Genomic DNA, 19,827 nt, shown 5'->3' with positions numbered 1-19,827 from the left:
CATTATGATTATTATTATTACTCAGCACCGGGCTCACAGTCTAGAAGGGGGAGACAGACAACAAAACATGTGGACAGGTGTCAAGCCATCATTCTTCTTATTAATCAATCAATCATATTTCTTGAGCGCTTACTGTGTGCAGAGCACTGTACTAAGCGCTTGGGAAGTACAAGGTGGCAACATATAGAGACAGTCCCTACCCAACAGTGGGCTCACAGTCTAAAAGATTATTATTATATTATTATTATTAGAGAAGCAGCGTGGCTCAGTGGACAGAGCCCGGGCTTTGGAGTCAGAGGTCATGGGTTCGAATCCCGACTCTGCCAATTGTCAGCTGGGTGACTTTGGGCAAGTCACTTCTCTGTGCCTCAGTTACCTCATCTGTAAAATGGGGATGAAGAGTGTGAGCCCCCCGTGGGACAACCTGATCACCTTGGAACCTCCCCAGTGCTTAGAACAGTGCTTTGCACATAGTAAGGGCTTAATAAATGCCATCATCATTATTATTATTATTATTATAATGATCAGAACACTACGGAAGCGCTCAATAAATAGGACTGGGTGAATGAATGAGTGTTTAATAGATGTACTTCTGGTGTGGACATGTGGGCGTGAGGCTGAGGGAGGGCCAACATCCGGGTCCTGAAGGGGCAGCCCCCGCGGAGAGGGGGGGATCCGTCCGACTGCGCAGACTCCGGGGAGACCACGCCCCCTTTCGGACAAGACACGCCCCCTGGCGGCAGTGGCGCATGCGCGGAGCGCCCAAAAAGCGGGGGGTTGCGTCGGCCTTGGCCATTCTGTCCCGTCGTGCTCCGCGCGGTGGCCCCCTCTGCTCGCCCTCTGACCTCTGACCTCTGACCATGGCCAACAAGGTAACTGGGCCCACGGACAAATGGACACAAGACAGACACCCCAGCTCCCATCCCCCCCCAGACCAGTCCCCCCAATCAATCAATCAATTAGTCGTATTTATTAAGCGCTTACTGTGTGCAGAGCACTGTACTAAGCGCTTGGGAAGCACTCCCCTCCCCCACCCCCAGCCCCCACCTCCCCCAGACAATAATAATAATAATAATGGCATTTATTAAGCGCTTACTATGTGCCGAGCACTGTTCTAAGCGCCGGGGGGGATACAAGGTGATCAAGTTGTCCCACGTGGGGCTCACAAGCTTAATCTTCTAGACTGTGAGCCCACTGTTGGGTAGGGCCCGTCTCTATATGTTGCCAACTTGGACTTCCCAAGCGCTTAGTACAGTGCTCTGCACACAGTAAGGGCTCCATAAATACGATTGATTGATTGATTAATCCCCATTTTACAGATGAGGTAACTGAGGCTCAGGGAAGTTAAGTGACTTGCCCAAGGTCACACAGCGGACATGTGGCTGAGAAGGGTTTCGAACCCATGACCTCTGACTCCAAAGCCCGGGCTCTTTCCACTGAGCCACAATGCTTCCCAAAGCCCGGGCTTTGGAGCCCGAGGTCGTGGGTTCGAATCCCGGCCCTGCCGCTTGTCATCTGGGTGACCTTGGGCGAGTCGCTTCACTTCTCTGGGCCTCAGTTCTCTCATCAGGAAAATGGGGATGAAGACTGTGAGCCCCGGGTGGGACAACCTGATCACTTGTATCTCCCCCAGCGCTTAGAACAGTGCTTGGCACATAGTAAGCGCTGAACAAATACCAACATTATTATTATTATAACCTCCCCAGCGCTTAGAACGGTGCTTTGCATGTAGTAAGCGCGTAATAAATGCCATCATTATTATTATTATTATTCTCTGGGCCTCAGTTCCCTCATCTGTAAGACTGTGAGGCCCCCGTGGGACAACAGTGCTTTGCATGTAGTAAGCGCTTAATAAATGCCATCATTATTATTATTATTATTATTCTCTGGGCCTCAGTTCCCTCATACATAAGACTGTGAGCTCCCCGTGGGACAACAGTGCTTTGCAGGTAGTTAGCGCTTAATAAATGCCATCATTATTACTATTATTATTCTCTGGGCCTCAGTTCCCTCATCTGTAAGACTGTGAGGCCCCCGTGGGACAACAGTGCTTTGCATGTAGTAAGCGCTTAATAAATGCCATCATCATTAGTATTATTATTATTCTCTGTACCTCAGTTCCCTCATCCGTAAGATTGAGCCCCCCGTGGGGCAACCTGATCGCCTTGTAACCTCCCCAGTGCTTAGAATGGTGCTTTGCATGTAGTAAGCGCTTAATAAATGTCATCCTTATTGTTATTATTATTCTCTGGGCCTCAGTTCCCTCATCCGCAAGACTGTGAGCCCCCCGGTGGGACAACCTGATCACCTTGTAACCTCCCCAGCGATTAGAATGATGCTTTGCATGTAGTAAGTGCTTAATAAATGCCATTATTATTATTATTATTATTATTCTCTGTACCTCAGTTCCCTCATCCGTAAGACTGAGCCCCCTGTGGGGCAACCTGATCACCTTGTAACCTCCCCAGCGCTTAGAACTGTGCTTTGCATGTAGTAAGCGCTTAATAAATGCCATTACTCTTATTATTATTATTCTCTGTACCTCAGTTGCCTCATCCGTAGGACTGTGAGCCCCCCGTGGGACAACCTGATCACCTTGTAACCTCCCCAGCGATTAGAACGATGCTTTGCATATAGTAAGCGCTTAATAAATGCCATTATTATTATTATTCTCTGTACCTCAGTTCCCTTATCCGTAAGACTGAGCCCCCCGTGGGGCAACCTGATCACCTTGTAACCTCTCCAGTGCTTAGAACGGTGCTTTGCATGTAGTAAGCGCTTAATAAATGCCATCCTTATTATTATTATTATTCTCTGCACCTCAGTTCCCTCATCCGCAAGACTGTAAGCCCCCCGTGGGACAACCTGATCACCTTGTAACCTCCCCAGCGATTAAAACGATGCTTTGCATGTAGTAAGTGCTTAATAAATGCCATTATTATTATTATTATTATTCTCTACCTCAGTTCCCTCATCCGTAAGACTGAGCCCCCCGTGGGACAACCTGATCACCTTGTAACCTCCCCAGCGATTAGAACGATGCTTTGCATGTAGTAAGCGCTTAATAAATGCCATCCTTATTATTATTATTATTATTATTCTCTACCTCAGTTCCCTCATCTGTAAGACTGAGCCCCCCGTGGGGCAACCTGATCACCTTGTAACCTCCCCAGCGCTTAGAACGGTGCTTTGCATGTAGTAAGCGCTTAATAAATGCCATCCTCATTATTATTATTATTATTCTCTGTACCTCAGTTCCCTCATCCGTAAGACTATGAGCCCCGGGTGGGACAACCTGATCACCTTGTAACCTCCCCAGCGCTTAGAATGGTGCTTTGCATGTAGTAAGCGCTTAATAAATGCCATTATTCTTATTATTATTATTCTCTGTACCTCAGTTCCCTCATCCGCAAGACTGTGAGCCCCCCGGTGGGACAACCTGATCACCTTGTAACCTCCCCAGCGATTAGAACGATGCTTTGCATGTAGTAAGCGCTTAATAAATGCCATCATTATTATTATTCTCTGTACCTCAGTTCCCTCATCAGTAAGACTGAGCCCCCCGTGGGGCAACCTGATCACCTTGTAACCTCCCCAGCGCTTAGAACGGTGCTTTGCATGTAGTAAGCGCTTAATAAATGCCATTATTATTATTATTATTCTCTGTACCTCAGTTCCCTCATCCGTAAGACTGTGAGCCCCCCGTGGGACAACCTGATCACCTTGTAACCTCCCCAGCGCTTAGAATGGTGCTTTGCATGTAGTAAGCGCTTAATAAATGCCATCCTTATTATTATTATTATTCTCTGCACCTCAGTTCCCTCATCCGTAAGACTGTGAGCCCCCCGTGGGACAACCTGATCACCTTGTAACCTCCCCAGAGCTTAGAACGGTGCTTTGCATGTAGTTAATAAATGCCATTATTATTATTATTATTATTATTCTCTGCACCTCAGTTCCCTCATCCATAAGACTGTGAGCCCCCCGTGGGACAACTGATGACCTTGTAACCGCCCCAGCACTTAGAACGATGCTTTGCCTGTAGTAAGCGCTTAATAAATGCCGTCATTATCATTATTATTATTATTATTCTCTGTACCTCAGTTCCCTCATCCGTAAGACTGTGAGCCCCCCGTGGGACAACAGTGCTTTGCATGTAGTAAGCGCTTAATAAATGCCATCATTACTATCATTATTATTCTCTGGGCCTCAGTTCCCTTATCCGTAGGACTGTGAGCCCCCGGTGGGACAACCTGATCACCTTGTAACCTCCCCAGGGCTTAGAACGGTGCTTTGCATGTAGTAAGCGCTTAATAAATGCCATCCTTATTATTATTATTATTCTCTGGGCCTCAGTTCCCTCATCCGTAAGACTGTGAGCCCCCCGTGGGACAACCTGATCACCTTGTAACCTCCCCAGCAATTAGAACGATGCTTTGCATGTAGTAAGCGCTTAATAAATGCCATTATTATTATTATTCTCTGTACCTCAGTTCCCTCATCCGTAAGACTGTGAGCCCCCGGTGGGACAACCTGATCACCTTGTAACCTCCCCAGCGCTTAGAACGGTGTTTTGCATGTAGTAAGTGCTTAATAAATGCCATCCTTATTATTATTATTATTCTCTGTACCTCAGTTCCCTCATCCGTTAGACTGTGAGCCCCCCGTGGGACAACCTGATCACCTTGTAACCTCCCCAGTGCTTAGAACGGTGCTTTTCATGTAGTAAGCGCTTAATAAGTGCCATCCTTATTATTGTTATTATTCTCTGGGCCTCAGTTCCCTCATCCGTAAGACTGTGAGTCCCCCGTGGGACAACCTGATCACCTTGTAACCTCCCCAGAGCTTAGAATGGTGCTTTGCATGTAGTTAATAAATGCCATTATTATTATTATTATTATTATTATTCTCTGGGCCTCAGTTCCCTCATCCGTAAGACTGTGAGCCCCCGGGTGGGACAACCTAATCACCTTGTAACCTCCCCAGCGCTTAGAACGGTGCTTTGCATGTGGTAAGCGCTTAATAAATGCTGTCATTATTATTATTATTATTATTCTCTGGGCCTCAGTTCCCTCATCCGTAAGACTGTGAGCCCCCTACGTGGGACAACCTGATCACCTTGTAACCTCCCCAGCGCTTAGAACGGTGCTTTGCATGTAGTAAGCGCTTAATAAATGCCATCATTATTATTATTATTATTATTCTCTGCACCTCAGTTCCCTCATCCGCAAGACTGTGAGCCCCTGGTGGGACAACCTGATCACCTTGTAACCTCCCCAGCGATTAGAACGATGCTTTGCATGTAGTAAGTGCTTAATAAATGCCATTATTATTATTATTCTCTGTACCTCAGTTCCCTCATCCGTAAGACTGAGCCCCCCGTGGGGCAACCTGATCACCTTGTAACCTCCCCAGTGCTTAGAACGGTGCTTTGCATGTAGTAAGCGCTTAATAAATGCCATCCTTATTATTATTATTATTCTCTGCACCTCAGTTCCCTCATCTGCAAGACTGTGAGCCCCCCCGTGGGACAACCTGATCACCTTGTAACCTCCCCAGTGATTAGAATGGTGCTTTGCATGTAGTAAGCGCTTAATAAATGCCATTATTATTATTATTCTCTGTACCTCAGTTCCCTCATCTGTAAGACTGTGAGCCCCCCGTGGGACAACAGTGCTTTGCATGTAGTAAGCGCTTAATAAATGCCATCCTTATTATTATTATTATTCTGTGTACCTCAGTTGCCTCATCCGCAAGACTGTGAGCCCCCCGTGGGACAACCTGATCACCTTGTAACCTCCCCGGTGCTTTGCATGTAGTAAGTGCTTAATAAATGCCATTATTATTATTATTATTATTATTATTATTATTATTATTATTATTATTATTATTATTATTCTCTGGGCCTCAGTTCCCTCATCTGTAAGACTATGAGCCCCCGGTGGGACAACCTGATCACCTTGTAACCTCCCCAGCGCTTAGAACGGTGCTTTGCATGTAGTAGGCACTTAATAAATGCCATTATTATTATTATTATTATTATTATTCTCTGTGCCTCAGTTCCCTCATCCTCATCTTCCCGCCGCCGCAGGTTATAAAGTGCAGAGCCGCCGTGGCCTGGGAGGCCGGGAAGCCGCTGTCTCTGGAGGAGGTGGAATTGGAGCCCCCCAAAGCCCACGAAGTCCGCATTAAGGTAACGTCCCTCCCGCCCCGGGCCGGTTGGCCGGGGTCCCCCCATCCCCTGAAACAGGGCGGCCTCCCCCAAACCCTTGGGCCCCCGCGGTGGAGAGCGCCTCATTCATTTATTCATTCATTCAATCGTATTTATTGAGCGCTTACTGTTTGCAGAGCACTGTCCTAAGCGCTTGGGAAGGACAAGTTGGAGACGGTCCCTGCCCAACAGTGGCCTCAGTTTCCTCAGCCGTAAAACGGGGATTAAGACTGCCCAGGCGGGGCATGGACTGCGTCCCTTCAAAGCCCTACTGAGCGCTCACCTCCTCCAGGAGGCCTTCCCACACTGAGCCCCCTCCTTCCTCTCCCCCTGTGCAAAGAACAGTGCTTTGCACATAGTAAGCGCTTAATAAATGCTATCATTATTATTATTATTATCCCCCTCCACATCGCCCCCCCCACCTCCTTCCCCTCCCTACAGCACCTGTATATATGTCGGTACAGATTTATCACTCTATTTATTTTACTTGTCCATATTTACTATTCTCTTTATTTTGTTAATGATGGGCATCTAGCTTTACTTCTATTTATTCTGATGACTTGACATCCCTCCTCATCCTCCCCACTTCCTTCCCCTCCCCACAGCACCTGTATATATGTCGGTACAGATTTATCACTCTATTTATTTTACTTGTCCATATTTACTATTCTATTTATTTTGTTAATGATGGGCATCTAGCTTTACTTCTATTTATTCTGATGACTTGACATCCCCTCCTCATCCCCCCCACCTCCTTCCCCTCCCCACAGCACCTGTATATATGTTGGTACAGATTTACCACTCTATTTTACTTGTCCATATTTACTATTCTATTTATTTTATTTTGGTAATGATGTGCATCTAGCTTTACTTCTATTTATTCTGATGACTTGACAACCCCTTCTCATCCCCCACCACCTCCTTCCCCTCCCCACAGCACCTGTATATATGTTGGTATAGATTTATCACTCTATTTTACTTGTCCATTTGTACAGATTTATTACTCTATTTTACTTGTCCATATTTACTATTCTATTTATTTTGTTAATGATGTGCGTCTAACGTTACTTCTATTTATTCTGACGACTTGACACCTGTTCACTTGTGTTGTTTTGTTGTCCGTCTCCCCCTTCTAGACTGTGAGCCTACAGCACCTTTATATATGTACATATGTTTCTATGTATTTATTACTCCATTTATTTTATTTCTACATATTTACTTTATTTTATTTTGTTAATATGTGTTGTTTTGTTGTCCGTCTCCCCCTTCTAGACTGTGAGCCCACAGCATATGTATATATGTTTGTACATATTTATTACTCTATTTATCTATTCATTTTATTTGTACATATTTAGTCTACTCATTTTATTTTGTTAATATGTGTTGTTTTGTTGTCCATCTCTCCCTTCTAGACTGTGAGCCCACAGCACATGTATATATGTTTGTACATATTTATTACTCTATTTATTTATTCATTTTATTTGTACATATTTAGTCTACTTATTTTATTTTGTTAATATGTGTTGTTTTGTCGTCCGTCTCCCCCTTCTAGACTGTGAGCCCACAGCACCTGTATATATGTATATATGTTTGTACGTATTTATTACTCTATTTATTTTATTTGCACATATTTAGTCTACTTATTTTATTTTGTTAGTATGTGTTGTTTTGTTGTCCGTCTCCCCCTTCTAGACTGAGCCCACAGCACCTGTATATATGTATATATGTTTGTATGTATTTATTTCTCTATTTATTTATTTTATTTGTACATATTCCTCTATTTTATTTGTACATATTTAGTCTATTTATTTTATTTTGTTAATATCTGTTTTGTTGTCCATCTCCCCCTTCTAGACTGTGAGCCCACAGCACCTGTATATATGTATATATGTTCATACGTAGTTGCTACTCTATTTATTTTATTTGTACATATTTATTACTCTATTCATTTATTTTATTTGTACATACTTAGTCTACTTATTTTATTTTGTTAATATGTGTTGTTTTCTTGTCTGTCTCCCCCTTCTAGACTGTGAGCCCACAGCACCTGTATATATGTTTGTATGTATTACTGTATTTATTTATTTTATTTGTACATATTTATTGCTCTATTTATGTATTTATTGTATTTGTACATAGTCTACTTATTTTATTTTGTTAATATGTGTTGTTTTGTCATCTGTCTCCCCCTCCTAGACTGTGAGCCCACAGCACCTGTATCTATGTATATGTTTGTACATATTTATTGCTCTAGTTATTTATTTATTTTATTTGTACTTATTTAGTCTATTTTATTTTGTTAATATGTGTTGTTTTGTCATCCGTCTCCCCCTTTTAGACTGTGAGCCCACAACACCTGTATATATGTATATATGTTTGTACGTATTTATTACTCTATTATTTATTTTATTTTGTTAATATCTGTTGGTTTGTCATCCGTCTCCCCCTTCTAGACTGTGAGCCCACAGCACCTGTATATATGTATACATGTTTGTACATATTTATTACTCTATTTATTTATTTTATTTGTGCATATTTAGTCTATTTTATTTTGTTAATACGTGTGGTTTTGTCACCCATCTCCCCCTTCTAGACTGTGAGCCCACAGCACCTGTATATATGCTTGTACATATTTATTACTCTATTTATTTATTTTATTTGTACATATTCAGTCTACTTATTTTATTTTGTGAATATGTGTTGTTTTGTCGTGTGTCTCCCGCTTCTAGACTGTGAGCCCACCGTTGCGTAGGGACCGTCTCTATAGGTTGCCGACTTGTACTGCCCAAGTGCTTAGTGCAGTGCTCTGCACACAGTAAGCGCTCAATAAATACAATTGAATGAACGAATAAGTGAATGTCCAACCTGATTGGCGTGGATCTACCCCAGTGCTCAGCACAGTGCCCGGCGTTCAGCAGATAACATAAAACAGTAAGTGCCACCCGTTCGTTCATTCAATCGTATTTATTGAGCGCTGACTGTGTGCAGAGACTGTACTAAGCGCTTGGGAAGTACAAGCCAGCAACATCTAGAGACGGTCCCTGTTCATTCATTCATTCAGTCGTATTTATTGAGCGCTTACTGTGCGCAGAGCACTGTACTAAGCGCTTGGGAAGTACAAGCCGACAACATCTAGAGACGGTCCCTACCCGACAGTGGGCTCACAGTCTAGAAGGGGGAGACAGACAACTAAACAAAACAAGTAGACAGGTGTCAATACCACCAGAATAAATTGAATTATAGCTATATGCACATCATTAATAAAATAAATAGACTAGTAAATATGGACAAGTAAAATAAATAGAGTCGTAAATCTGCACAAATATATATACAGGTGCTTTGGGGAGGGGAAGGAGGTAGGGCGGGGGGGATGGGGAGGAGGAGAGGAAAAAGGGGGCTCAGTCATCAGGTTGTCCCAAGTGGGGCTCACAGTCCTCATGACGGTGGCCGTCAGTCAGTCTATCCTATTTATTAAAAATAATGGTGATACTTAATAATAATAATAATGATGGCATTTGGTAAGCGCTTACTATGTGCCAAGCACCGTTCTAAGTGCTGGGAGTGATACAAGGCGATGAGGTTGTCCCACATGGGGCTCACAGTCTTCATGACAGTGGCCGTCAGTCAGTCTATCCTATTTATTAAAAATAATGGTGATACTTAATAATAATCATCGTATTTATTGAGCGCTTAGTGGGTGCAGAGCACAGTACTAAGCGCTTGGGAAGTCCAAGTTGGCAACATATAGAGATGGTCCCTACCCCACAGTGGGCTCACAGTCTAAATGTCTAAATAATAATGATGGCATTTGGTAAGCGCTTACTTACTATGTGCCAAGCACTGTTCTAAGCGCTGGGGGGGGGGGGGGGGGATACAATAGGATACAGTCTATCCTATTTATTAAAAACAATGGTGATATTTAATAATAATGATGGCATTTGGTGAGCGCTTACTATATGCCAAGCACCGTTCTAAGCACTGGGGGGATACAAGGAGATCAGGTTGTCCCACGTGGGGCTCACGGTCTTCATCCCCATTTTGCAGATGAGGGAACTGAGGCCCAAAGAATAATAATAATAATAATGATGGCATTTATTAAGCGCTTACTATGTGCCAAGCATCGTTCTAAGCGCTGGGGGGATACAAGGCGATCAGGTTGTCCCACGTGGGGTTCACGGTCCTCATCCCCATTTTACAGATGAGGGAACTGAGGCCCAGAGAATAATAATAATAATGATGGCATTTATTAAGCACTTACTGTGTGCCAAGCACCGTTCTAAGCGCTGGGGGGATACAAGGCGATCAGGTTGTCCCACATGGGGCTCACGGTCCTCATCCCCATTTTATAGGTGAGGGAACTGAGGCCCAGAGAATAATAATAATGGTATTTGTTAAGCGCTTACTATGTGCCAAGCACCGTTCTAAGCGCTGGGGGGATACAAGGCGATCAGGTTGTCCCACGTGGGGCTCACGGTCCTCATCCCCATTTTACAGATGAGGGAACTGAGGCCTAGAGAATAATAATAATAATGATGGCATTTATTAAGCGCTTACTATGTGCCAAGCACCGTTCTAAGCTCTGGGGGGATACAAGGCGATCAGGTTGTCCCACGTGGGGCTCACGGTCTTCATCCCCATTTTCCAGATGAGAGAATTGAGGCTCAGAAGCCACAAGGCCAGCGGTCCTTGGAGTCGCTGTCTCCCATTTGGGCAGACATCCCCCGCACCCTGGGACGTGGGAAGGGTCTTAGCCCCTCTACAGCCTCAGTTTCCCTCCCCCGGGCAGCGGGGAGGTCGGCGGAGATCCCCGGCCCGTCGCCGGCATTTCCGGAGCGCTGGACTAGTTGGTAGGGACCGTCTCTATAAGTTGCCAACTTGTACTTCCCAAGCGCTCAGTACAGCGCTCTGCACCCAGTAAGCGCTCAATAAATACGATTGATGATGATGATGATGATGATGATGACTAAGCGCTTGGGAGGGTTCGGGCAGCGTAAGGCGCCAGGGGGCTGGAATGGGTGTCATCGTGGCGGCCACTCGCCCCGTCCAGATCCTAGCCACGGCCGTCTGCCACACGGACGCCTACACGCTGAGCGGCGCGGACCCGGAGGGCCGCTTTCCCGTCGTCCTGGGCCACGAAGGCGCCGGCGTCGTGGAGAGCGTCGGCGACGGAGTCACCAAGTTCAAACCAGGTGGGCACGCGGCCGGGCCTTCCCCCTCCGCGCCCCCCGCCCGGGACACGACTCCTCTCCCCTTTCCGGCGCTTGGCACGGTGCTTTGCACATAGTGCCTCCCTCGAGGTGCATTTCATTCATTCATTCATTCATTCAGTCGTATTTATTGAGCGCTTACTGTGTGCAGAGCACTGGACTAAGCGCTTGGGAAGTCCAAGTCGGCAACAAATAGAGACGGTCCCTGCCCGACAGCGGGCTCACGGTCTGGAAGTATTTCTGACCTCGTAGGGATAAGCCCAGGGTCGCCCTGCTCGAAACCCCGGGGGTCGTCTTAGCCGCCCTTGGGGCTGGGCCGATCCCAGGTGGGTGTGGGTGAACTCCTGTTCACTCAGTCGTATTTATTGAGCGCTTACTGTGTGCAGAGCACGCATATACAAACATATATGCATATACACAGGTCCAGCACTTATTCATTCATTCGATCGTATTTGTTGAGCACTTGCTGTGTGCAGAGCACTGTATTAAGCGCTTGGGAAGCCCAAGTCGGCAACATCTAGAGACGGTCCCTACCCGACAGCGGGCTCACAGGCTAGAAGGGGGAGACAGACGACAAAACAAAACATATTCACTAAGTAAAATAAATAGAATAAATATGTACAAATAGAGTAATAAGTATGTACAAACATATATACATGATATATATATGTGTATATACAGGCATATGTACAAACATATATACATGTATACAGGTATATACATATATACAGGCCCAGCGCTTATTCATTCATTCATTCATTCGATCGTATTTATTGAGCGCTTACTGTGTGCAGAGCACTGTACTAAGCACTTGGGAAGTCCAAGTTGGCAACATAGAGAGACGGTCCCTACCCAACAGCGGGCTCACAGTCTAGAAGGGGGAGACGGACAACAAAACAAAACGTATTAACAAAATAAAATAGAATAAATATGTACAAATAAAATAGAGTAATAAGTACGTACATACATATATACAGGCCCAGCGCTTATTTATTCATTCATTCGATTGTATTTATTGAGCGCTTACTGTGTGCAGAGCACTGGACTAAGCACTTGGGAAGTCCAAGTTGGCAACATATAGAGACGGTCCCTACCCGACAGTGGGCTCACAGTCTAGAAGGGGGAGACAGACAACAAAACAAAACATATTCACAAAATAAAATAGAATCAATATGTACAAATAAAATAGAGTAATAAGTACGTACAAACATATATACATATACTCAGGTCCAGCGCTTATTCATTCATTCGATCGTATTTGTTGAGCACTTACTGTGTGCAGAGCACTGTATTAAGCGCTTGGGAAGTACAAGTCGGCAACATCTAGAGACGGTCCCTACCCGACAGCGGGCTCACAGGCTAGAAGGGGGAGACAGACAACAAAACATATTCACAAAATAAAATAGAATCAATATGTACAAATAAAATAAATAAATAGAGTAATAAGTACGTACAAACATATATACAGCAAGCGCTTAGTGAGGTGCTCTGCACACAGTAAGCGCTCAATTTATATGATTGAATATACAGGCCCAGCGCTTGGCACAGGGCTTGACACACAGTAGGCTCTTAATAAATACCATTAAAAAACAGCAACAACAAAAAACTCAGTAGACGGTCCTGAGGACCGTCTTTTAGACTGTGAGCCCACTGTTGGGTAGGGACTGTCTCTCTATGTTGCCAATTTGTACTTCCCAAGCGCTTAGTACAGTGCTCTGCACACAGTAAGCGCTCAATAAATACGATTGATGATGATGATGATGATGAGGACGGGAAGGTGGCCAGTTCCAGTGGCCCGTGGCACCTCACGACGGAGTTTCCCGCCCGGCATTGTGAGACCTCTGGCCGCCCACAACTCTCTCCTCCGTCTCCCGTCCTCCTTCCGTCCGGGTAGACGCCCCACGGACGGAAGACCGTTCCCCAATTCCCGGCCGTCCCGGATTCGAGACACCGGGACGCCCCCGATCCCTGAGCCCCGGATTTTTCCCCCTCCCGTTTCCCAGGTGACACCGTGATTCCGCTGTACATCCCGCAGTGTGGGGACTGCAAGTTCTGCCGGAACCCGAAAACCAACCTGTGCCAGAAGATCCGGTGGGTTTACGGCGGTTGGGCGTCATAGCGATTCATCCACTCATTCATTCAGTCGTATTTATTGAGCGCTTACCGTGTGCAGAGCACTGTACTAAGCGCTTTGGCAACATCTAGAGACGGTCCCTACCCAACAGCGGGCTCACATCTAGAAGGGAGAGACAGACAACACGGAGACAAGTGTCCTCACACAGGTGTCTCTTGGCACCTCCGCTCTCCCTGCTTGGATTTCTCTCTCATTCATTCATTCATTCAGTCATATTTATTGAGCGCTTACTGTGTGCAGAGCACTGGACTAAGCGCTTGGGAAGTCCAAGTTGGCAACATATAGAGGCGGTCCCGACCCAACAGTGGGCTCCCTTTCTGGGGGTGTGTGGGGAGGTGTATGTTTGTGTGTCACAGATGAAAAATCACGAAAGGAACACAAATTTGGATTCCAGTTCCTAGTGATTTCAAATCTTGATTTGTCATGTGGTTCACGCGGTTAATTAGTCCATTATTAAAAAGCAAGATTGGGAAGGATTCAAATGAAAACTGGGGTGATCACGAGGAGCCACTGATGGTTTGTTAAGCGCTTACTACGTGCCAAGCACTGTCCTAAGCGCTGGGTGGGGGGATGCAAGGTGATCAGGTTGTACATATAATAATAATAATGGCATTTATTAAGCACTTACTATGTGCAAAGCACTGTTCTAAGCGCTGGGGCGGTTACAAGGAGATCAGGTTGTCCCACGGGGGGCTCACAGTCTTAATCCCCATTTTAGAGATGAGGGAACTGAGGCAGAGAGAAGTGAAGCGACTTGCCCAAAGTCACACAGCTGACAATTGGCAGAGCGGGGATTCGAACCCATGACCCCTGACTCCAAAGCCCGGGCTCTTTCCACTGAGCATTTACTACTCTATTTGTGATGTGCATCTAGCTTTCTGTTTCTTTTGATGAGCTGACACCCGTCCACATGTTTTGTTTTGTTGTCTGTCTCCCCCTTCTAGACTGCGAGCCCGCTGTCGGGTTGGGACCGTCTCTAGATGTTGCCAACTTGTACTTCCCAAGCGCTTAGTACAGTGCTCTGCACACAGTATGCGCTCAATAAATGCAATTGAATGAATGAATGAATGTTGGGTAGGGACCGTCTCTATATGTTGCCAACTTGTACTTTCCAAGTGCTTAGTCCAGTGCTCTGCACACAGTAAGCGCTCAATAAATATGATTGAATGAATGAATGAATGTTGGGTAGGGACCATCTCTATATGTTGCCAACTTGTACTTCGCAAGCGCTTAGTACAGTGCTCTGCACTCACTATGCGCTCAATAAATACGATTGAATGAATGAATGAATGAATGAAAAGGTTGTCCCACAGGGGGCTCACAGTCTTCATCCCCATTTGACAGATGAGGCAACTGAGGCTCAGAGAAGTGAAGTGACTTGCCCAGGGTCACCCAGCAGACATGTGGCGGAGCCGGGATTAGAACCCATGACCTCTGCCTCCCAAGCCCGGGCTCTTTTCACTGAGCCACACTGCTTCTGCTCTTGCCCGACAAGTAGCTCAGGTGCCATCAGTCGCCCCGTCAATCAGTAGTATTTACTGAGCGCTTACTTTATTCATTCAATCAGTAGTATTTACTGAGCACTTTAGTCATTCAATCGTATTTATTGAGCGCTTACTATGTGCAGAGCACTGTACTAAGCGCTTGGGAAGTCCAAGTTGGCAACATCTAGAGATGGTCCCGACTCAACAGCGGGCTCGCAGTCTGGAAGGGGGAGACAGACAACAAGACAGAACATATGTAGAGCACTGTACTAAGCGCTTGGGAAGTCCAAGTTGGCAACATATAGAGTTGGTCCCGAACCGACAGCGGGCTCGCAGTCTAGAAGGGGGAGACAGACAAGACAGAACGTATGCAGAGCACTGTACTAAGCGCTTGGGAAGTCCAAGTTGGCAACATCTAGAGACGGTCCCGACTCGACAGCGGGCTCGCAGTCTGGAAGGGGGAGACAGACAACAAGACAGAACATATGCAGAGCACTGTACTAAGCGCTTGGGAAGTCCAAGTTGGCAACGTATAGAGACCGTCCCGACCCAGCAGCGGGCTCGCAGTCTAGAAGGGGGAGACAGAGAACAAGACAGAACGTATGCAGAGCACTGTACTAAGCGCTTGGGAAGTCCAAGTTGGCAACGTATAGAGACCGTCCCGACCCGACAGCGGGCTCGCAGTCTGGAAGGGGGAGACAGACAACAAGACAGAACATATGCAGAGCACTGTACTAAGTGCTTGGGAAGTCCATGTTGGCAACATCTAGAGATGGTCCCGACTCGACAGCGGGCTCACAGTCTACAAGGGGGAGACAGACAACAAGACAGAACGTATGCAGAGCACTGTACTAAGCGCTTGGGAAGTCCAAGTTGGCAACATATAGAGACGGTCCTGACAAGACAGAACGTATGCAGAGCACTGTACTAAGCGCTTGGGAAGTCCAAGTGGGCAACATCTAGAGACGGTCCCGACCCGACAGCGGGCTCGCAGTCTGGAAGGGGGAGACAGACAGCAAGACAGAACGTATGCAGAGCACTGTACTAAGCGCTTGGCAAGTCCAAGTTGGCAACATCTAGAGACGGTCCCGACCCGACAGCGGGCTCGCAGTCTGGAAGGGGGAGACAGACAGCAAGACAGAACGTATGCAGAGCACTGTACTAAGCGCTTGGGAAGTCCAAGTTGGCAACATCTAGAGACGGTCCCGACCCGACAGCGGGCTCGCAGTCTGGAAGGGGGAGACAGACAACAAGACAGAACGTATGCAGAGCACTGTACTAAGCGCTTGGGAAGTCCAAGTTGGCAACATCTAGAGACGGTCCCGACCCGACAGCGGGCTCGCAGTCTGGAAGGGGGAGACAGACAACAAGACAGAACGTGTGCAGAGCACTGTACTAAGCGCCCCTCTGGGAGCAGCGGGGGAGAGTGGCGGGCCGGACGACGTGACGCGGTCCCCTCCCGCCGTCCCGCAGGGTGACCCAGGGCCAGGGGCTGATGCCGGACGGCAGCAGCCGGTTCAGCTGCCGGGGCCGCCCGCTGTTCCACTTCATGGGGACCAGCACGTTCGCGGAGTACAGCGTGGTGGCCGACATCTCCTTGGCCAAGGTGGAGCCCTCGGCGCCCCCGGACCGCGTCTGCCTGCTGGGCTGCGGCGTGGCCACCGGCTACGGAGCGGCGCTCAACACGGCCCAGGTGAGGCCGGACCGCCTCCGCCTCCGCCTCCGCCTCCGCGCGGGGTTGTACGGATGCGCGGCAGGGCCGCCCCTGCCATCCCTTGACCCGGCCCGGAGGACGGGCGGGGATGGGAGAGACCAACCGGCACGGAAGCCCGGAAACCGTAGGCGACGCCGAGCCGGCTCCCTCCCCGTCTGCGGCATCCGTTTTAGCTCCCTCCGGGAAGCGTTGCCGGATTAATCCCGCGCCCCGACCCCCCCCCCCTCCCCCTCGCATTGGCCACGTCTGCGTCTCCTTGAAAGCAGCGTGGCTCAGTGGAAAGAGCCCGGGCTTTGGAGTCAGAGGTCGTGGGTTCGGATGCCGGCTCCGCCACACGTCTGCTGTGTGACCTTGGGCAAGTCACTTCACTTCTCTGAGCCTCAGGTACCTCATCTGGAAAATGGGGATTAAGACTGTGAGCCCCACGTGGGACAAGCTGATCACTTTGTATCCCCCCAAGCGCTTAGAACAGTGCTTTGCACATAGTAAGCGCTTAACAAGTGCCAACATTGTTGTTATTATTATTATTATTATCATTATCATTATTATTATTATTATTATCATTATTATTATTATTATTACTTGGGAAGCAGTATGGCGTAGCGGATACAGCCCGGGCTTGGGAGCGAGAAAGCAATGGGTTCTAATCCCAACCTTGGGCAAGTCGCTTCCTTCTCTGGGCCTCAGGTCCCTCATCTGTAAAATGGGATTGATTGTGAGCCCTCCGTGGGACAACCTGATCACCTTGTATCCCCCCCAGCGCTTAGAACAGTGCTTTGCACATAGTAAGTGCTTAATAAATGCCATTATTATTATTATTAAGAGTGTGAACCCCATGCGGGACAGGGACTGTGTCCGACCCGATTTGCTCATACGCAGCCCAGCATTTGGTACAGTGCCTAGCACGGAGTAAGCACTGAACAAATACCATCATTATTACTTAGCCCTATTTGCCATGGGGTGTTTATCTGCTTCTGCTAATAATAATAATAATAATAATAATGGCATTTATTAAGCACTTACTATGTGCAAAGCACTGTTCTAAGCGCTGCGGAGGTTACAAGGTGATCAGGTTGTCCCACGGGGGGCTCACGGTCTTAATCCCCATTTTTCAGATCAATCAATCAAGCAATCAACCGTATTTGAGCGCTTACTGTGTGCAGAGCACTGTACCAAGCACTTGGGAAGTACAAGTTGGCAACATATAGAGACGGTCCCTACCCAACAGTGGGCTAGATGAGGGACCTGAGGCACAGAGAAGGGAAGCGGCTGGCCCAAAGTCACACAGCTAAGTGGCGGAGCGGGATTTGAACCCATGATCTCCAACTCCAAGGCCCGGGCTCTTTCCACTGAGCCACGCTGCTTCTCTGTTGCTTCCGCCTGCCCTGACGCTCTTAGTTCTGGGGGGTTTGGTCACTGGCGGTGCCCCTTCTCCAGGGTAAGGATCATCCGGTGTCCTCTAAGTAGCCGGTCAAGCGGTCTCCCCGCCGTGGGGCCGTCCCCCCAAGTCCGGCCCGGTTGACGACGCGGTTGGTCCCGGGGGTGAGCGGGCGGCCGCCGGATCGTCCCAGCCGTTAGCGGGACGGGCCCGGCAGAGCCAGGGGTCAATCAATCTATCAATCAGTCGTATTTATTGAGCGCCTACTGTGTGCAGAGCACTGTGCTAAGCGCTTGGGAAGTCCAAGTTGGCAACATATAGAGGCGGTCGCTACCCCACGGCCGACTAAAAGTCAGCGGGCGGCCCGGCGTCCGTGTCCGCCCCGCTCCAGGTGGAACCCGGCTCCACCTGCGCCGTCTTCGGGCTGGGGGGCGTGGGCCTGGCGGCCGTCATGGGGTGCCGGGCGGCCGGGGCGGCCCGCGTCATCGGCGTGGACGTCAACGCGGACAAGTTCGCCAAGGCCAGGGAGCTGGGAGCCACCGAGTGCCTCAACCCCCGGGACTACGAGAAGCCCATCCAGGAGGTGCTGGTCGAAATGACCGACGGGGGAGTGGACTTCTCCTTCGAGTGCATCGGCAACGTCGGCGTCATGGTGCGTGCGGGCCGGGCCCACGTCCTCGCCCCTCGGGGGGGTCCTCGGCTGCTGCCCAGCTGGGGTCCCGATCAATCGGATTTATGTGCAAAGCACTGTTCATTCAATCGTATTTATCGAGCGCTTACTGCGTGCAGAGCACTTCACTAAGCGCTTGGGAAGTCCAAGTTGGCAGCATATAGCGCTGGGGAGGTTACAAGGCGATCAGGTTGTCCCACGGGGGGCTCACGGTCTTCATCCCCATTTTTCAGATCAATCAATCGTATTTATCAAGCGCTTACTGCGTGCAGGGCACTGTACTACGCGCTTGGGAAGTCCAAGTTGGCAGCATATAGCGCTGGGGAGGTTACAAGGCGATCAGGTTGTCCCACGGGGGGCTCACGGTCTTCATCCCCATCTTTCAGATCGATCAATCAATCAATCGTATTTATCGAGCGCTTACTGTGTGCAGAGCACTGTACTACGCGCTTGGGAAGTCCAAGTTGGCAGCATATAGCGCTGGGGAGGTTCCAAGGCGATCAGGTTGTCCCACGGGGGGCTCACGGTCTTCATCCCCATCTTTCAGATCGATCAATCAATCAATCGTATTTATCGAGCGCTTACTGTGTGCAGAGCACTTCACTAAGCGCTTGGGAAGTCCACGTTGGCAACATATAGCACTGGGGAGGTTACAAGGCAATCAGGTTGTCCCACGGGGGGCTCACGGTCTTCATCCCCATCTTTCAGATCGATCAATCAATCAATCGTATTTATCGAGCGCTTACTGCGTGCAGAGCACTGTACTACGCGCTTGGGAAGTCCCAAGTTGGCAACATATAGCGCTGGGGAGGTTACAAGGCGATCAGGTTGTCCCACGGGGGGCTCACGGTCTTTATCCCCATCTTTCAGATCGATCAATCAATCAATCATATTTATCGAGCGCTTACTGCGTGCAGAGCACTGTACTACGCGCCTGGGAAGTCCAAGTTGGCAGCATATAGCGCTGGGGAGGTTACAAGGTGATCAGGTTGTCCCACGGGGGGCTCACGGTCTTCATCCCCATTTTTC

The 19,827-nt window shown here is 48.1% G+C and overlaps 1 protein-coding gene across 1 annotated transcript in view; it reads left to right on the top strand.

The window, feature by feature from the left end:
* The first annotated feature begins 752 nt into the window (after positions 1-752).
* Positions 753-19,827, top strand: part of LOC119947646 (alcohol dehydrogenase class-3) — a 29,166-nt gene continuing 10,091 nt past the window's right edge. The window contains exons 1-6 of the mRNA XM_038769240.1: positions 753-872; positions 6,092-6,193; positions 11,259-11,400; positions 13,422-13,509; positions 16,510-16,729; positions 18,520-18,780. Coding sequence (XP_038625168.1) covers positions 861-872; positions 6,092-6,193; positions 11,259-11,400; positions 13,422-13,509; positions 16,510-16,729; positions 18,520-18,780 — 825 coding nt within the window. The 5' untranslated portion in view covers positions 753-860. The remainder of the gene's footprint in view (positions 873-6,091; positions 6,194-11,258; positions 11,401-13,421; positions 13,510-16,509; positions 16,730-18,519; positions 18,781-19,827) is intronic.

Source organism: Tachyglossus aculeatus, chromosome X5 (assembly GCF_015852505.1).
Source record: "Tachyglossus aculeatus isolate mTacAcu1 chromosome X5, mTacAcu1.pri, whole genome shotgun sequence".
NCBI lineage: Eukaryota > Metazoa > Chordata > Mammalia > Monotremata > Tachyglossidae > Tachyglossus > Tachyglossus aculeatus.
This window is presented reverse-complemented; position numbering and strand designations above follow the sequence as displayed.